Source organism: Typopeltis vanoorti, chromosome 20 (genome assembly GCF_054136105.1).
Source record: "Typopeltis vanoorti isolate ZY-2024b chromosome 20, IOZ_Tvanoo_1.0, whole genome shotgun sequence".
Taxonomy (NCBI): domain Eukaryota; kingdom Metazoa; phylum Arthropoda; class Arachnida; order Uropygi; family Thelyphonidae; genus Typopeltis; species Typopeltis vanoorti.
The window spans coordinates 98032140-98050295 of NC_143568.1; the positions used below are offsets into that span (position 1 = coordinate 98032140).

At 35.3% G+C, this 18156-nt stretch overlaps 1 protein-coding gene across 1 annotated transcript in view; it reads right to left on the reverse strand.

The window, feature by feature from the left end:
- The window catches only part of LOC150095699 (proline dehydrogenase 1, mitochondrial-like), a 128453-nt gene that overhangs the window by 91495 nt on the left and 18802 nt on the right, over window positions 1–18156 (reverse strand). Inside the window, exons 2-4 of the mRNA XM_090409944.1 lie at window positions 12527–12735; window positions 6148–6185; window positions 3192–3335 (exon numbers count right to left, since the gene is read on the reverse strand). Coding sequence (XP_090266070.1) covers window positions 3192–3335; window positions 6148–6185; window positions 12527–12735 — 391 coding nt within the window. The remainder of the gene's footprint in view (window positions 1–3191; window positions 3336–6147; window positions 6186–12526; window positions 12736–18156) is intronic.

Here is an 18156-nt window from a genome sequence, read left to right on the forward strand (position 1 = left end):
GAAAAGGACTGTTTTGATGGCCTTGAAAACAAACATTTTTTATTTCATACTGTTCAGAATTTAAAATTCTTGAACAGCGTGGAACACCTTGAAGCAAGGGTAAACACACAAAACAATTTTACACTCAGGGCACCAGATTTTTGTTTCCTTTCTGATATTTTTTTATTACATACATAATATTTGTGTGGAGGTTTTTTTTTATTAGCCGTTGGTGGTAGATTTTCGGGATAATGGTTGGAGTTAGCAGCGTTCAACCTCAGATGTCTGACAGGATTTCCTGTTTTTCTGCTTGCTGAAGAAGGTGCATGTGCATGCAGCAATGCTTTCGCAATTTCTATTCTGTATTCTAGATATGTTATGGTAGACAAACATTTTTTCTTATACAGGAGGAAACTGTTCCAAATAACAAAATCCAAACACTTCAAAATTCAAATAACATGTCCAAACACTTTTTTGTAATATTTTTTATGCTGTTTCCTCATTACAGAGTAGAATGATAGCTGCTGATCGCACCTGTCGACTCAACCCATAGTGTCGTTGTATGCACACACACAGCAATGGGTTTTTCTTTTTTCAAACCATGCTTCTCCACGGATTCCGCTGATGGATTGTGCAGGGAAGATAGCAGAAAAACATCTTTTTTGTCTTTCCAACCTAGTGCAAAGACTTTCCCTCGCTGATAAGTTCGGATTTCCCCCTTCGATAGCTTTCCTGAAGCCAGATCTGGAGGCATATCTCGCCTTTTTGCATTTACAGTACCATAACTATCTGTAAGATGCTGTAAAAGCAAATCAGCGAGTTCAGGACACATATATAGTAATTATCCATTATAATGCAGTAAAGGGTCTAGTAATGTAGTTACTAGACCCCAGTAAAGGGTCTAGTAACTGCATTACTGCACGCATCGACAAGGGGAGATCCGAATATTTATCGTGCTCGATTACAGTTTGCTTTCCCGTATAAGGTTTGAAATCCCAAGGATATCCACTTTTCGATTCGCAAAGCATAAAAAATTTTACTCCATACTTCGCTTTCTTTTTGGGAATATACTGCTTACATTTCAGTCCACCTTTGAATGGCATAAGGCTTTCATCGATACTCAAGTCTCCCTCAGGAATGTAGAGTGATCTACATTTTTGACGGATTTTCATCAGAAAATCATAAATTTTGTTGAGGACTGGGCAAGGATGTGTTGCCTGATCGTATTCTTCATTATTCTGAAAATGCAAATACTTCATGATGAGACTGAATTGTTTTTCAGTCATAACATCACGAAACATTGGCGTGTTCAGAATCCAGTCTGTAGACCAATGCATTTCGAGAGCGGGCTTTCGAAATGTATTTCGAAACTTCGGGTTTTTCACTTTCTTTATTCTGATATTGCATTTGAAGGATGACAGTGATTTTAAATATTAATTTCACCTGTATCCGAATATCACATAATTTCCTGATTTATAATAATCACGAAATATGTATATTGTCTGATTTATAATTTGCTAATTTATAATAATCACCACATAGTTTCAGTATCGAAAAATTAAAGTTATGTGGAACAATTACTAGAGAAAAATAACGAATTAAATAAAAACTGTACCTATGTTTCATAACAGTTTTCGGGTGTGTGATAGTAATGCAACGGGGGGGGGGGGGGGTTAAACTATCAGAGGCGAAATAAAGTTCAATTCTATTGTAAAAATATGGAAATAAACTTTCATGTTTGATATACATATTTTGAATGATAAAAGTAAGCAAATGTATCGCTTACTTTAAAAATTGGAGAATAAAATATCTGAATTATGCAGAAAATATAAATTTAAATCATAACTGTTAATTTCATTTTGTAATGACCAATTATACAAGGAAACCAAGAAAGTGAAAGTACAGATTACTATACAACATGAAGAAAAAATTTAGTAATATGATTAAAGAATTTCATGTTATTCTCTATAAAGCAAAGTTGCTCAAGCGTGTCACAAAGGAAATCTGTTAAGTATTATTCGATTTCGATGGTTTTGTACAAAAATAAAATTAATATAACCTGGAGCCGGTTTTCTTTTCTTTTTTTAAAAGAATATTCCAAATAATTATCGTGAATTAATTTCTTCGAGAACAAAGAAAAATCTTTTGTCTAGTAGCGATTAGAAAAAAATTAGCGCAAAAAAATAAAAAATTAAATTGGTTAAGTGAAGAAATTATGCAAGACCTTTATTTTGTCCAGAAATTAAAATTGTATTGTACAATAAAAAGAGAAAACAAAAATATAAATAATTTCTCTATTTTTAGTCTATCATATATAACTAAAATCCAGTTCACCAGCATGGAACAAGAAAGTCCGTTTCTTGTTATAGGCAACTGAGAGGCAGCTACGGACGGGAGATAATCCGATTAACCTTTCTCTTCAGCGTGAGGGTTTATCACACCTTCTAATGGACATGACAGTCAAATTGCACTTCTTATCCAGGTTCTTTAAACAGGTGAGCTGAATCTTATCCAGATTTATTTGGACGTCTATAGACGTCCTAGCCGGTAGGAAGGTTAAAAAAATATACATAGATATACATATATGTAACACTCAGACTACTAAAGTGCAGAGCCAATAATGGTCCAATTCAAAATAGAACAAAGCCAACAAAATGACCATTGAGAGGAAAATTCTGCAAGTAAATGTTCAAGAATTGTAATTTTTAACACTACTGAGGAATTATCACTGACTCAGTGTTTCACTAAGTGTTTTATTTTACTATGGCATTGTAGAGCAGTAGCAATGGCAGTTTTATTCAGGTACATAGCATTTACACAAATCCTATTAAACATAATTATTTATTATAACACAATCATATATGCATACTATAATCAACAAACTTCTTTATTATGAAAATTATTTCATTAAAATCCCTAATTAAAATCCCTAAAAGTGAATGTACAATTTTTTTTTTGCTTCTATAATAAAATTTCAAGAAAATAGTGAAAGTTCATTTAATGTCTTGGTTTTCTGATGGCAGAGTGAACTTATTTTATCAAGCATGAAACAAAACAAAAAAAAAATGAGGGGGAGGACCAAATATATATAAATTTGTGACAGTACAATATGGACATAGAACAAACTGTAAATTGTAACTTATGTCAAATGATGAGATAGCAAGAATTAAAGAAAAGTTAGAAACAAACTAACTAGTGATTAGTGTACCTACCAGCCACAGCATCAATGCATTTCAAAAAAGTTTCCATATTTCGTTCACACTGTGCTTCACTCAGATAGAAATATGTTCTAGCTTTTGCATAATATTTCCTTCTATCTGCAAATTCTGAATACTGCTTATATTGCTTATATTCTCCTAAAAGAAAACAATTCAATTATGAATAAAGACAAAATTATAAGTAAGTAAAGGTAGAATAGCACAATTTATATATAAAAACATGCATTTCAAAAAACAAAAAAAAAAAAAAACAGCAGTTGTTAACTCCCCCCCCACACACACACATTTTCTCTATATCCACCCTTTTATGTTGGAATCAGTCATGGAGAGTGAGTTAACTATATTTATATATAAAATACACTCAGCATTTATATACAAAATGCCAAGAGGCAAAAACTTTTAGTGATTCTTTCATAGTCCAGAGATAATGCATTGACTGATATCTATTAGAGTGAATGATCTGTTCTAAACTGATACCAAAGTGAACATAATTCATGATTGTGAGAAATTTTTACATGGTCATTCCAGACTTACACTAGACACTTTTCTGACAATTGAGAGTGCTTATCAAAAACAAGCACCTAATGACTGTGATGTCTTACCTTGAATTCACTGTAAATTAAGTAAACCAATTCACACAAACCATCACTTACAACATATGATCAACACTCAACAGGATGATTGCACTATAATCCAGGAATGGTTACTACAATGTGAATAGTGAATTTACCTTAATGATCAGCTTCTCCTCAATCATTAGGTCTTAATCCCATTGGGATGTAGTGAAACAAGCTGTTCTTGAAGGGAGATCTGTGAAGTGCTTCCAGAACACTCATGGAGTCCATGCCCACTGTATCTGAAACCATTCGAAAGACTCAGTCGTCCAACATGTTAACAGAAAAAAGATTTCATCCAGTAATAAGTGAATATTAAAGTTTAACCAATCTTCCTTTTTAACTCAGAATTTTTAATATTAAATGTATGACAATAACTAGAAGATATTCTTGTAATCAGCTTGAACATATTTGACTAGAGTTTTTCTCCTATTTTAATGATCATATAAAACAGAGAGAGACCAAATATTCCTAATGAGACAGAGAAAGAGTAAAATATTAAGATATGACTTGGGTTAGACAAGAGGATGGATACATCATGATAATTTTAGATTTTGCTAAGGCTTTTGACAGAATACAACATGGAAACTTGTTGAGTAAATTGAGGAATAGAATCAGATTATAAAATATTGGTGTGGATAACAGGCTGGCTGACTGACACATCAAGAAGTGGTGTATAGGGGATGTGAGTCTGCAAGATTTAAGGTAACCAGTGGTGTAACACAAGGATCAGTCTTCAGTCCACTGTCATTGAATCTTTATATTAATGATATTGGGAAGGAGTTAACAGGTAACATACAGTTATTTGATGATGCAAAGATAGGCAGAGTAATCAGGAATGCAGCTGACATCTAGTACTTGCAGAATGATTTGAACAGGCTGGAACTGTGGGCATATGAAAATGGCTATCAGTTCAATATTAGTAAATGTAAAGTCATGCACTTTGATGTGATGAGTTATCCAATTATTATTATTATCAGACATCCATGGAGTCAATGATTCATAGCAGGAGGTCCTCCTCCACCACACACACATACATATAGATCATACCATGACTTGAATGCATTTACTGTCGTGGATGTGACTTACACAACTGTCTGAAAAATTCTACAGAAGATTTTGCATTTCTATCCATTCAAGATAATTCTGACACAGGAGTTGCATCCACAGGACTTTGAAAGTCAAGTGAGATTCCTTGCTTGAGTGAAGTTGGACACTGCATGGCCGTGGATAACTTTGTAGGGAGATATGGCTCACTTTCAGCTGAACGGAGCTGTGACTAGCCACTATTGCCAGGAATGGGCTATGCAAAACTCACATGCAGTCCAAAAAATTCCCTTCACATTGACCCAAAGTTAATGTCTGGTGCAGGTTTACAGCTTTGCTTATCACTGGACTATTCTTCTTTGAGGACATTCACCAGTTGGGTCCTGTGATCTGCCCAGTTACTGCTGAGAGGCACTGCAATGTCATAAACAATTTTGTTGTGCCACAGCTACAGCAGTGCTTGTGCATGGATTGAGTCATTTTCATGCAGGATGGGGCCCTCCCCATATTGATCAATCCATACAGGAGGTTCTTCAAGAACATTTCATGGAAGCCAGAATGATCAGTCATGTGTTTCCCACTGCACTTCATTCACCTAATCTGATCCTCTGGGGATTTCTCAAACAGGGTTTATCACAAACTTTCCAGTGCTGAAAGATAGCATAAGCAGGATGTGTGAAACATTAGTCCTGACCAGCTATGTTCTGCCATTAAACACACTGTGCAGAGGATGCAATTTGTGACATATCATGAAGGGCTGCACAGTACAGCCCATGAATGCATAATGGAAGTGTTATTTATGCTGGGGACACTTTTCTCCTTCTTACACCCACACACAGAAAAATTACTACATGTACATTCGGTGCACCATATAGCACCCCCCCCCCGGTGAATTTTGGAACTTTTCTCTCAGATATTTGCTATCGCATGACACACAACATAGTCCAGAAAAGTTTTAGTGTTTGGATCACTGGGTGGCACTTCACAAGGCCTTAAACAGGGATACTTTGATCACCCTGTATTTAACAAAGCATTAAATCCCTTATTAGCCAAAAGGAAATCAAATGAAATTTGCATACTAACAATTTATATATATATATAATTTTTTTTTTTTTTTTTTTTTTTTTTTTTTTTTTAACAATTGGCAACCGCAATCTTGTTGACTTGAGACAAATTCTGAAGTTTAAGGTACTATAATATAATATAAAATTTGAAATTAGTTTTATCCAAAAAAAGTGAAGTTTGTATGTCATAGCTTCTGCATTAAACAAAAACCATTAAATACTCACCTTGTTTTCCATTTTCTGAAGCTGATGAAAGACATGCTCTGAAAAGTAATGCAGCTGTGTAAATGAGTCGATTTATTTTCATTTCTTAAATTTTTATTTTCATAATTAAGTTATTTTAATGATAAAGCAGGTCAAGTGAACATTAAATGAACTAGCTAGAAACAGAGGAGGAAAGAGGTAAATAACATGTTTTCACATCAGAATATTTTTTGTTTGTTTCTGGCATTGTTTAAAGCACATTTTATTGTGAAAAATTGGTTTTACTATAATAAGTTTGAAGGAGATAATTCTGCTTTGAAGAGAATCAGAACAGACTAAAAGCAGACTCTCCAGTTGGAGTGAAGAATTAAAGAAAAAACTCAAGATCTTTTATGCTCATCCTCCCAGATTATATGATCTTCCAAAGATCAATAAACATGACATTCATTTAAGATCTGTTGTCTTGTAGAAAGCATCAGCTTTTAAAGTTTGTAAATCTGTTTCACATATTAAGAACTCTTTGGACTTCAAAATTGTAATCTTCATTCAGGCCCTTCAGATATTTTTGATTAGCTTAGATATAATATCTCTTTTCACTATCATTCTTTTGACAGATACTATTAATTTACTTAAAATTTCCTCCTGAACTTTGGCTTTGTTATCCATTCTGGCTATTTTCGTGTTCAAGATAAATTATATTAGCAGATTGAAGGTACAGATATGAGAAATACTCATTCTCCTATACCTGTCAACTACTTTATGGAGCACTAGGAAGATTTCTACCAGACCTGCGTCATTAGATATGTTGATAGATTTGCTATATAGATGGTTCTCTGTCAGATTTAAAACTGTCTCAAAAATAAATGCAATTCATTTGAGAATTCAGTTCCCTTTAGAGAAGGAAGAGAAAAATAACCAAGTGGCCATTCCAGATTTATTGATTCTCCATCAGTATGATGGTAGTATACATTTCTCATTATTTCAAAAAAAATACTGATAAATGCATGCTGATTGTTAGATCAGCATGCATTTATAATAAAATATGAGCACAATGCACCACACTATCATCCAAGTCAAAAATCAGAACTATGAAGACTTTGTTGCATTGTGCTCATATTTTATGTTCTACCTATTACTCTAGTAATTGAATTACATTAAATCAGCCTTATCACCAAAGCATTTACCAGTTTTAGGCTCCAGTACTCTCAGGAAATTTCTCATATTCCTCTTCCTTGTGGTAAAGGAATATCTGAACATATTCTTGAATACACATAAGGAATGCTAAAGTTTTAAGGCCTCTCAATACTGTCGTTTCCTTTTGTCATATCAGAAAGATTTCAACCTTTCTCTCTTCACCTAAAGACAAGCTTCCCTCACTTAACTCACTAGGTGTATACTAGATGTCTTGCTTGTGTGACTTGTCTTGCTTCAGACAATCACATAGGTCTACTACTGTCTGCTATGAAGAACAAATTACATCCAGTACAATAAACCAGAGCAATCTAGCATATCTAAACACACCATCTCTACTAAGCAGAGTTCTTTGAAAGACAACCTCACTCTTACACAAGTGTAGATTTATATATAGAGAGGTAAGACCTTTTTGCACTGTTTGAATAGAAACAGATGTGATGGCCTTCAATTATCTGCTCTTTGAAAAATATTACTGTATCAAACCCTCTATTAGTTCCTTCTTCTTATTATTGTGCTATCTTCTATCGAAGGTCAGCGACCATCTTGGCAAACAAACTGCGCTCTTGTGCTAATCTGAGCAGTTGTGCACTGCTCCTTCCTGTCCACGTCTTGATGTTGTCAAACCATGATATTCTTTTTCTTCCTCTAGTTCCTTTGCCATCAATTCTTCCTACCAAAATAGTTTGTAGAAGTTGGTATTAGTTCCTAATTTCTTATTATATATGCATGCACACACAATTAATTTGGGAATTTTACTGACTGGTTGTTTTACTTAAGCTATAATGGGACTTTTTAAAATTTTTCTGTTATTTGTATTTTAACTGTGTTCCATTACTCATTGTACTCAAGATGTACTTGATACTAAGGTGAAAATTTTATATCATTAAAACGTTTTTCACATAAGTTATTTACATCGCAATTTTTTACAATAAAAGTCTTTAGGTGGTTTCTATTTCTTTTGATTTCTACCATTTGTGTAAGACTTAATGAAATCCAAAGGAGCATGAAAATTACTAATGTTTATTCTTGAGCAGGATTTCAGGTTTATTCAACATTCTGACTAACCAATGGCAGTAGTATGTTAGCCATTTGTGTGCAAATTGTCAAAATAGCTAACAAGAAAAAAAAAATATGGTAGTGAAAAAAATTGTTTCATTACTGATTGCTGCAAACTATTTGCAATAATGAACTATTAAACATCGCAAATGTAGTATAGTGCACAATGAATCTAAAGTTAGAATAGATTTTCATATGAAGGTGATAGTATATTTATTGATATCTGCCCATTCTTAAAGTATCATAGTGAAGTGAAATTAACTGAGGTTCAATAAATGAGAGTATCAAATAAATTGCTAACATTTCTTTTTCATTTTACATATAGAATTGTTATAAGCATTTCTGAACCGTCCATGCTTTCCACAATCAAATGACAAACAAAAACCAAGCAAAGGTAAGTCCTCAACCTCTAAAAAATCAGATAAGTCTATAAAGCCAAAAGAACAGATAAATTCTTGTAATGGAACTGTTGGATTCTGCCAAAATATTGATGAAGGTTTTTCTACAGGAGACATATCTAAAACTCAAGGAGGACACCATCAAGGCATTTTAGTGTTATTCATAAAGGCAGAACTTTGGATGAGTGAACCCATTGAGGAGTTGCTATCCTATCCTGGTAGATGATCACTGGCCTTGTTGGAAGACTGAATAATGCATCCACTCTTCAACCAACATCTTTAGGATGAATTTCACTTCTGCAGATGGGGGAACATGTTAAGTTAAACATCAAGCAAATTTACTGAATTAGTAACACAGAACATTTGAAATAAAGACTAAATGGTGAGTGTGCACAATTCATTGTGTCTTTATGATGCCTAACACTGTGATTAGATTGTCCAAGATTGACATGGATCAGGTTTTTAATGAAAGAGGACCAAACATGACATAGGATAGTACTTTGTTTCTTGTTACACTGATGTTTTTTTAAACATTTCCAATGACTCTTTCAATGCTCTGACAAAGAAATTATAGTCAAGTAGGCCATTTTTGTACACTGCTGATATTCCATGTTCTCTTCCTGTTGTATGTGCTGCTACTCCTGATTTGTTTTTCCCCCCACCACATATTTCATATGCTCTGATATGCATCCCTCTCTCTCTCTCTCTCTCGATTGGCCCACCTATTTTTCTCCTACATTCCACATAATCCGGTTTTTTGAGAGGTGAATGGAAAGGTTTTGGAGACTGAAAGAGACCTGAGATCTTGTTTAATGAGAAGAAAGCAACTTTTCTTTCTGGTTCAATATGCTTGCTATCTTGTCTGTGACAAACCATATGTAAGGGAGGGACATATATTATTTTTGTGTCCATTTGTTTATCCAGAAGGTTTCTGCAGAATGTACTCAAATATCCCCCTCCCTCCATTATAACCTTTTTGGAAGGATAAGACAGAAGTATTCAAGTTCATGGCTTCTCTTCTTCATATTGCTGGAAATGTCTTATCTCAAAGGGTTTATTATAGTGTTTTTTCTTTCTTTTTTTTTTTTTTTTTGCAGTTGCTGAAGATGGTGATAGGACTTTGTATGGAGTTATATATTTTTTATCTAGCCAAGTATTTTATTTAGAGATCCTCAGGAGTGTATGTAAAAGAAGGAGTTTTCTAATTTTATAGTAAACTTAATGCAGAGATGAATGTTGTAGTTGTTTTGCAGAGCCAAACTACATGATGAACACATCTTCCATATATCATAGCCAAAGTTTAGGTGTTCAAATTCAAAATACCACAGGACTTGTTTTTCAAACAATTCCACAAACAGTTAGCTAAAAGTGGAGAAAATGATGAGCCATTGCTAGGCCTTTCTGCTCAGAAAGGCCTAGTAATGGCTCATCATTTACATCAACTACGTGTTCTTTCATTTCCCAGAAATGAAAGAACATGTAGTTGATGCAGTGTTAAAATAACCTTGCAGTGACCAGTAGAAACAGTTCTTGTAGTAGCCCTATGGGTTCTATTCAAGGTACATTAGTGAATAGATTGATGATGTTCAGACTAGCTAATAGGTCAAAGGGTATTACATCAACAAGGAATGAAAGCTACTTTCATCCCATTAAACAAGACCTCAAGTCTCCTTTGACCTCCAAAATCCCCACTCACCACTCAAAAATCCAAGAGTACATACAATCACTGTTCATGTGGAATTTGCTATGTGGAGTAGACGGGTCAGTCAGAAGAGACAGATATGTCAGAGTACATCAAGGATGTGGAGAAAAAAAGAAAACAAATAAGGATTAGCATGCGTCTACCAGCTCATAATCTGCATCCCTCATCCTTGTTTTTTTTATACAAGATGAAGAACATGTGGAAGCAATATACTGGAAATCACTTCTTTGTGATTTCCAGTATATCATCACAGCAACCACATTCTCCTTGGCATATGCCAAGAGAATGATAAAATTTTTACCCTAATATCAAGGTCATCTACAGTATTGACTTCCAAATTAACAAGTTCATCATGTAGAGCTTGTTAATTTGGAATTTCACTTGCAGTTTATTGTTTCTGTTCTTGTTGTTCAATTTGGAATTTAATCCAAAACAGCTGTATACACCCTTGGTGATAGCATTGTAAGAATATCTGTGTAAAGATTTTTTTTTTTATTCAATCAATTCAATTCAGAGATCATTTTTATTCAATAATTTTCTTCAAATGAGCTAGAGCTGTGCACTCAGCCATTCATTACAGAGGAACTGAAATGAGCACTCTTACTTTCTCTAACAGCAGTGCCTTAGGACTTCATGATATCCGTTATGAGTCAATAAAACATTTCCCACAGATCATCTACTATTCTCACTTAGAAAACTCCTACCAAAGCAATTTCTAGTCTCACAGCAAAAGGCAACTGCCAGTGTCTTCCCAAAGCCAGGAAAAGATTATCCATTATGATTATCCATGATATCCATTATGAGTCAATAAAACATGTCCCACAGATCTACTATTCTCACCTAGAAAACTCCTACCAAAGCAATTTCTAGTCTCACAGCAAAAGGCAACTGTCAGTGTCTTCCCAAGCCAGGACAAGATTCAAAATTGGAAAACAATTTCCATCAACATGCTTTGACTGGTTGTTCCTTAGATCTTGTAGAAAATGGCCAATGCCCATTTCCTGTTTTATCCAGAAAGAACAATGGTCTTATATTAATCAATGGATTTCACAAGCATCAATCAGTAATCAGACTTTCTTCTGTTTAGAAACATCTATCAGGTGCATTTTGATGCTGGTTTTGATTTGGAAAACAGCTTAGGGATCCAGTCTGGATGCAGTATACTAAAAAAGATCTTTTTATTAAAAATTCTCTCTAGCCAGCTTTTCCAGTCCATATAGGAACCACACTAGGATGTGGACTATAATCATTATCATCAAAAGAGAAGGGTGTTCCAAGGTTCATTAACAGCAGTAAATGCTTATGTGTAAACACTTACTGCCGTTAAAGTTAACTCGATAACAAAATAACTTCATTCCACAGGAAGTGACCAATGCTCTTTATGTTGATGACTTAACAATTTTCTATCATTCCTGTAACATGAGGATCATCGAAAGGTAACTGTAACAAGCAACTGATCATCTAACTTCAGATATGCTCAGTAATGGGTGAACGTTTTCAGCAGAGATAATAATAATAAAAAATGTCTGTACACTTATGATCAGGCCCAGCACTGAACAAACTTTTATCCCCTAACAAAAACCAAGTTTCTCAGACTTATTTTTGATAAGAAATTTACATTTCATAATAAACAGAAATAAGCGGACATTTTATGAAAAGATTAAAAACATTACTTGCAAGATGAAACTGATTATTATAAGATTTTCGCCCAAGTATCAAGGACATTTTCAGTTTGAGGATACCACTTGCCACAATTTATCAGTGGCAAGAAGGTGGCATGATCATGCTACCAAGGTTATTGGTCTTGCTTTCTCCAACTTTCTGTGGGCTCTCTGATCTCTGTTTTTACAATGTGTCAACATAAGCAAAAGTTGCTTGGTCTTTTCAAAAAACTGCATGATGGTGGTGTTAATACTCAACAGATGTTTTTTTTAAAAGGAACACTGAATTCTTTAAAATTTCCAGTTTTTGAGAAATTCCAGTCTTTAAAAAATTTAACTTACAGTTTAAATATTTGCCAGTAAAATAAATAAATAAAAATCTCAAACACCTCATTTCTGCATCTTTGGCTTGCTCCTCACTAAGATCTTCTTCTGCACTATAGTCAAGAATACTCTTCACACCAAATGATTGTAGTCTTTCTACAGACGGTCTGATTTTTTCAGAATCCTCTCCTGCTACAAAATGGCCATAAAATGTATGTCGCATAAGAAATTTAAATAACCTTGGTCCTAAGATCCTACGACCTGCTTTCATAAGCTATATATCACAAGCAAAAAGAAAGTTGCATATTAGTAATCTAATGTAGAATGAATAGATGAATTTTATTTGAAATAAAGTTTTGGTGCAATGCTCTTCACATAATAAAATATTGATACTATAAATGCAAAGCATTCTACTGATATTATTATAAAGTAAAACATTTTGTTTATATACATGATAGCGGTTTTAACAAAAACCGTTTTACCATAATGGAGGTATTTAAATACCTCCATTATGGTAAAACAGTTTTTGTTTTTTTGCCAGTCAGGCTGGCTGAGTGGTCAGCGTATCCGCTCTCCAGCCAAAAGGCTGTGGGTTCGAATCCTGCATTGGGCATAGATGTTTGTGATATTTCTTTGGAAATACTAGTGGTGGTCGACAGTAGATGGTGTTGGTGTAGTTGCGGTCAGTCGGTGGATTGAGTGGTGGAGACAGAGTTGTAGAGCAGGTGTCTTCTCTCAATGAGTCTTTGGACTCCCTGAAGGTGTCAAATAATAATAATGCGATATCCATTTTTATCCTACTTAATACTAAGAAATGGTAACGTCTCATTTCAAATCCTCTGTACACTCTTGCATCTGAACTAGTATGATAATATCACTATCAACAATGACAGTCAATGAGGCTTTTCTTATATCTTCTCTCCACGTGAAGATCTTTATGTTGAAACATGGGGTAGTAATTACTAGTGTTCAGTTCTCCAACAAGGACCACTTTTTCCATTTTCTTTGTCAGCTGCTTATTCTAATGACTCAAAAAATTCCTCCTGAATCATCATAATTAAATATGTTTATGAAGGATCAGTATCTCCCAAACTTTTTATGTGGCTCCCACTCACAAAAGGCTTCTATAAACCTATAATAGATTTGTACCATGGGTAGGTTAAGGATTTTTTCCCCACTATTTTTATCAATTTTTTTCTACTTTATTCATTCATGTTTTTACACAGTCTGAAAACCCAACATGTAACTTTTTCAAGCCACTTCAGGCATCCAATAAGTGGGGCAATGAAGTTCATTTCCCACCTAAAGATAATCAAAAACATTTGTGCCCAGTGTGGGATTCAAACTCGCAGCCTGCTGGTTGCCATTTACTTGCAGTTGTACTAAAAATAGATGTTGGGCAGCTGCTGCTGTTCTTGTTTTAACAAACCAATAGAAAGCAGAGAAATGATAGTTGCCAGTTCAGTGGAGCAGCAACCATGGAAGTACTTGTAGAAAAGAGCTGAAATGATGCACCTGTGAGATACATGATTAAGTGAGACTGTGAGAAAAAGATCATCTATGAACCAAACTGCTCTCTTCTGAACAGCATCAAGAAATTTTAGAGTCCTTCTGTGATAACCTGTGGAGTAGGGCTAAGAATTTAAAATATACCAGATTTGTCAAGGTTATTACCATTTAACTGCATCACAAATTTGACTGAGAAATGTTCAGGTTGTAAATTGTAGAAGAGGAACAAATGATACAGACTAAGTCTTAATAACCAATCTAAGTGGAATGATAAGCAGAATTTTGTTGGGTCTATCTATTGGCAAAAATGGGTTTATAGTAATAAACTGGTCGCCTGAATTCCTTGGAGATGAGGAGGTTGTGGAGAGGGTTCAGAGGAAAGGTGACTGGGTTGGTGAGTGATGTAAAAAATGCTCCCTACATTAATAGATTGAGAGCCTGTGGATTGCTAGGCAGAGAAGAGGGGATATGATAGAGACATTTAAATTACTAAAAGGTTTCTATAAGATTGATGCAGGGGCAACGTTTCAGCTGTGTGATAGTGATAGAGGAACAAGAGGTCATCCCTGGAAATTAAAGAAAAGTGTGGTTAATAAGAGTGTGAGAACAAGGTTTTTCGCCTGGAGGGTGGTGAATGAGTGAAATTCATTGCCAGACTCAGTTGCGAGTTCTTCATCTGTAAATGAATTCAAGAAGAGATATGATAGATATTGTTTTGCTAGTTTGGGTCTCTCGCAATGAGTCTACTGACTCCATGGAGATACCTGTAATAATAATAATAGTAAACACTGCTGAACCAAGTACTAGGAGAGTTACACATCAGCATGATGTCTAGGTGTTTAGATATTGTTTATTTTATTTCATCTCTAGTATTTACATAAGGATTCAATTCAAATTGGCTGACCATAATGACCTTTAACTATTTCTTTTAAATTCTGGAAAATCACTGACTCAAGACCAATTATATATACATATACACACACACATTTAATGAAACTAAAATAACATATACACTTTAAATAAAATTACATAAATAACTACAAAATTAACTGGATCCAAGGCCTTCTAAAATAAATCTACACTATAGAGATTTTCTTATCCAAAAATACAAAAATCATTCGTTCTTTGACTCATCCTATTATTGGATTGTTTGATATATACTTAATCATGTTTACCAGACTAAACATCTTGTTTTCACAGCAAAAACGTTCAGAGTCAGTTTCCTTGTTAGGCTCTTTCCGAAAATATAAAAATTTTCTTCTTGTTTTCCATGGGATCCTTTCTTATCATCCTTATATAGCATACATTATTCCTCATGTCTCACTGAAGTATAAATACTCTTATCTCCAATTTGACGCACAATTTACTCATTTTTGTACTGGAAAAAAGTTTCTTCTACTACTTCATAAACAACAGATCTAAGTAGAGCTCTTTGTGTCAAGCCATTTTACAGTTTCAAATTTCACAATTACTTTTCCATAGTAATCCAGTGTTCTTTAAGATAGAAGATGAAACTTTCCATTCAGCGTTTCCTCGAACATTCAATTAGAAGGTCGACTGCATTATCTTCTTTTATTTACTAAATACTTGACAGTCTCAACTCCTCCAGTTTAAAGGCTCACAGTTCTACAATTCCTTTTCGGAACCTTCTATCATATGAGGTGGTATCAAAAAGTTTCGAGGCTAGGTTTGTAACACGTCAACAGATGGTAGCACAAGGCTGCACGCACAGTCACAGGGAGCACCTACCTTCATAAGTCAGTGTGCCAAAAGACATCGTCCTATGAACATCAGGAGCTGTGCAACTGATTCTATTCTGGACCACCTGCGTTACCACATCTGAGATTTCATCATGGACAGCAAGTTGGAACAAAGAGCAAATGTGAAATTATGCATGAAAAACTGGGCAAATCTGCCACAGAGAGACATTTGACATAATTTGGCAAGTTTATGGTGATGCTGCAATGAGTCGTTCAAGGTGTTTTGAGTGGCACGCATGCTTCAAGAATGGAAGAAAATCACTGGAAGACGATGAGAGATCAGGAAGATCTTCAACAAGCTCAACCCCCAAAAATGTCTAAACCATTTGGCAACTTGTGCATGAGGATTGTCGGAGAACATGCCACAACATTGCTGCCATTGTCAGTGCGTCATACGGAACAGTCCAGGCAATCCACACGTGTGATTTAAACATGCACCGTGTTGCTGCCAGGTTTGTCCCCGGGCTGCTGATCCAGAAGCAGAAGGAACACCGCGTCAAAGTCTGCCAAGAACTCCATCAGCATGCCGTGGATGACCCATCCTTCATGTCGAGGATCATTACTGGTGACAAAACTTGGGTATATGGGTACAACCCTGAGACGAAACAACAGTCTTCACAGTGGAAGAGCCCATCATCTCCATGACCGAAAAAGGCGAGGTAGGTCCGCAGCTCAACCAAGTGCATGCTCATCGTCTTTTTCGACATTCGCAGCATTGTGCATCGAGAATTTGTCCTCAGGGGCCAGACCATCAATAGCGAGTTCTACTGCAGGTTTTAAGGCATCTGAGGGAGGACATTCGGTGAAAGTGACCTGATCTGTGGCACGCAAAAAACTGGATGCTCCACAACGACAATGCACCATCACCGAGCTCTCCTCACATGCGAGTTTCTCACCAGAAACAACGTGATCTTACTTCCGCACCCACCCTACTCACCAGATTTGGCTCCTGCAGACTTCGCCTTCTTCCTGAAGATGAAGATCCAGCTCAAAGGTCACCGTTTTGACACCATTGCAGAGATCCAGCGCGAATCGCAGAAGGAGCTTGACATACTTCAAAAAGAAGACTTCCAGGACACATTCCAGAAGTGGCAAGAATTCTGGGAGCGCTGTATTGATAGTGTGTAAACATAGATAAATAAAATAATTTCTCATAAACAGAGCTAGTCTCGAAACTTTTTGATAATACCTCGTAATTCTCCCAACTATTACGTAAAACTTCCCAAGAACAAAATTTCTCGGGTCTGCGTTCTTAAACTTCCATTAGCTCTCTCTGCACTTGTTTTCCTCATTGCTCCAATACCACCCTTTGTCAGCTGCCAATCACCCATCAATTTCCTCGGCGAGCATGCACACTCCATGTAAATGGCAAGTGAGAAGTTACGTATAATGGCTGCCACGTTGTCTCCTTCCAAGTCTACTCCATGGATATTTCTCATAGTTTTTAATTCTAATAACTCAAAATAACACACTGACATTGGTTGCTGAGTGAACTGTTCACTGCTCTCCAACCAATAGGCTGTAGATTCAAATCCCACTGGAGTTGAAAAAGTGATGATCTCTAGAACAAGTTAGGTATATCTAATCTTTAATCTACCAATTTGACCAACATACAATTTCCAACCTTTTGTATGTGGAATTCACATAAACAACTAGATTTCAGAATACAAAACTAATACTACATGAAGCTAGCAAGGAAGTGTTATATTCCATTTAGATGGAATATCTTATATGTGAACACTAAATTGGCTGTTCCTTGTAATTGCAATTAACTTTTTTGTAAAAATGAATTAGTGATATAACCTTGTATTTGAATTACAAAAGATAATCATTGTTTCCCTTTGAACTCTTAGTGTATTCTCCTGTTTACTCAACTGACTGCTACATAAGCAAATAAGCACATGCTACATGATGTTTTGAATGTTGTTAACTGAATTTCTCCTATCTCCCTGATGTTCTTGTAACATAGGATGAAATATAATGGAGTTAGAAGTTCATTTTCCACTTGGGTAGACTATAATAAATTTAGTTTAATCCTTTACCCAAGTGTAGGCAAACAAAGTTTGCACCTGAAGTAGTTCAGGAAGTGGCAGACTTCAGACATGGATGATTGTAGGATAGAGCATGAATATGTTGTATGCATCCATCTTCAAAAAAAAAAAAAAAAAAAAAAAAAAAAGAGAAGGAGAACCCTGAGAATTGAAGTTTTCATCTAGTTTGTGAAGAATAAGGTATGAGGTCCAAATGAGAGATGCTGTTTTTTTCAGTTGCAAGTGTAACCTAGTGGCCCTTCCCTTAATGCATAACTTTATACATATCCGCAAGGAGATGTGCTTTGCTTTGCATTATGGGAGATACTGAGACAAGGAGTGATGAGAGCTTGGTCCACCTTTACTATGAGTTGCCTCAGTCCTGAACTACTTCAG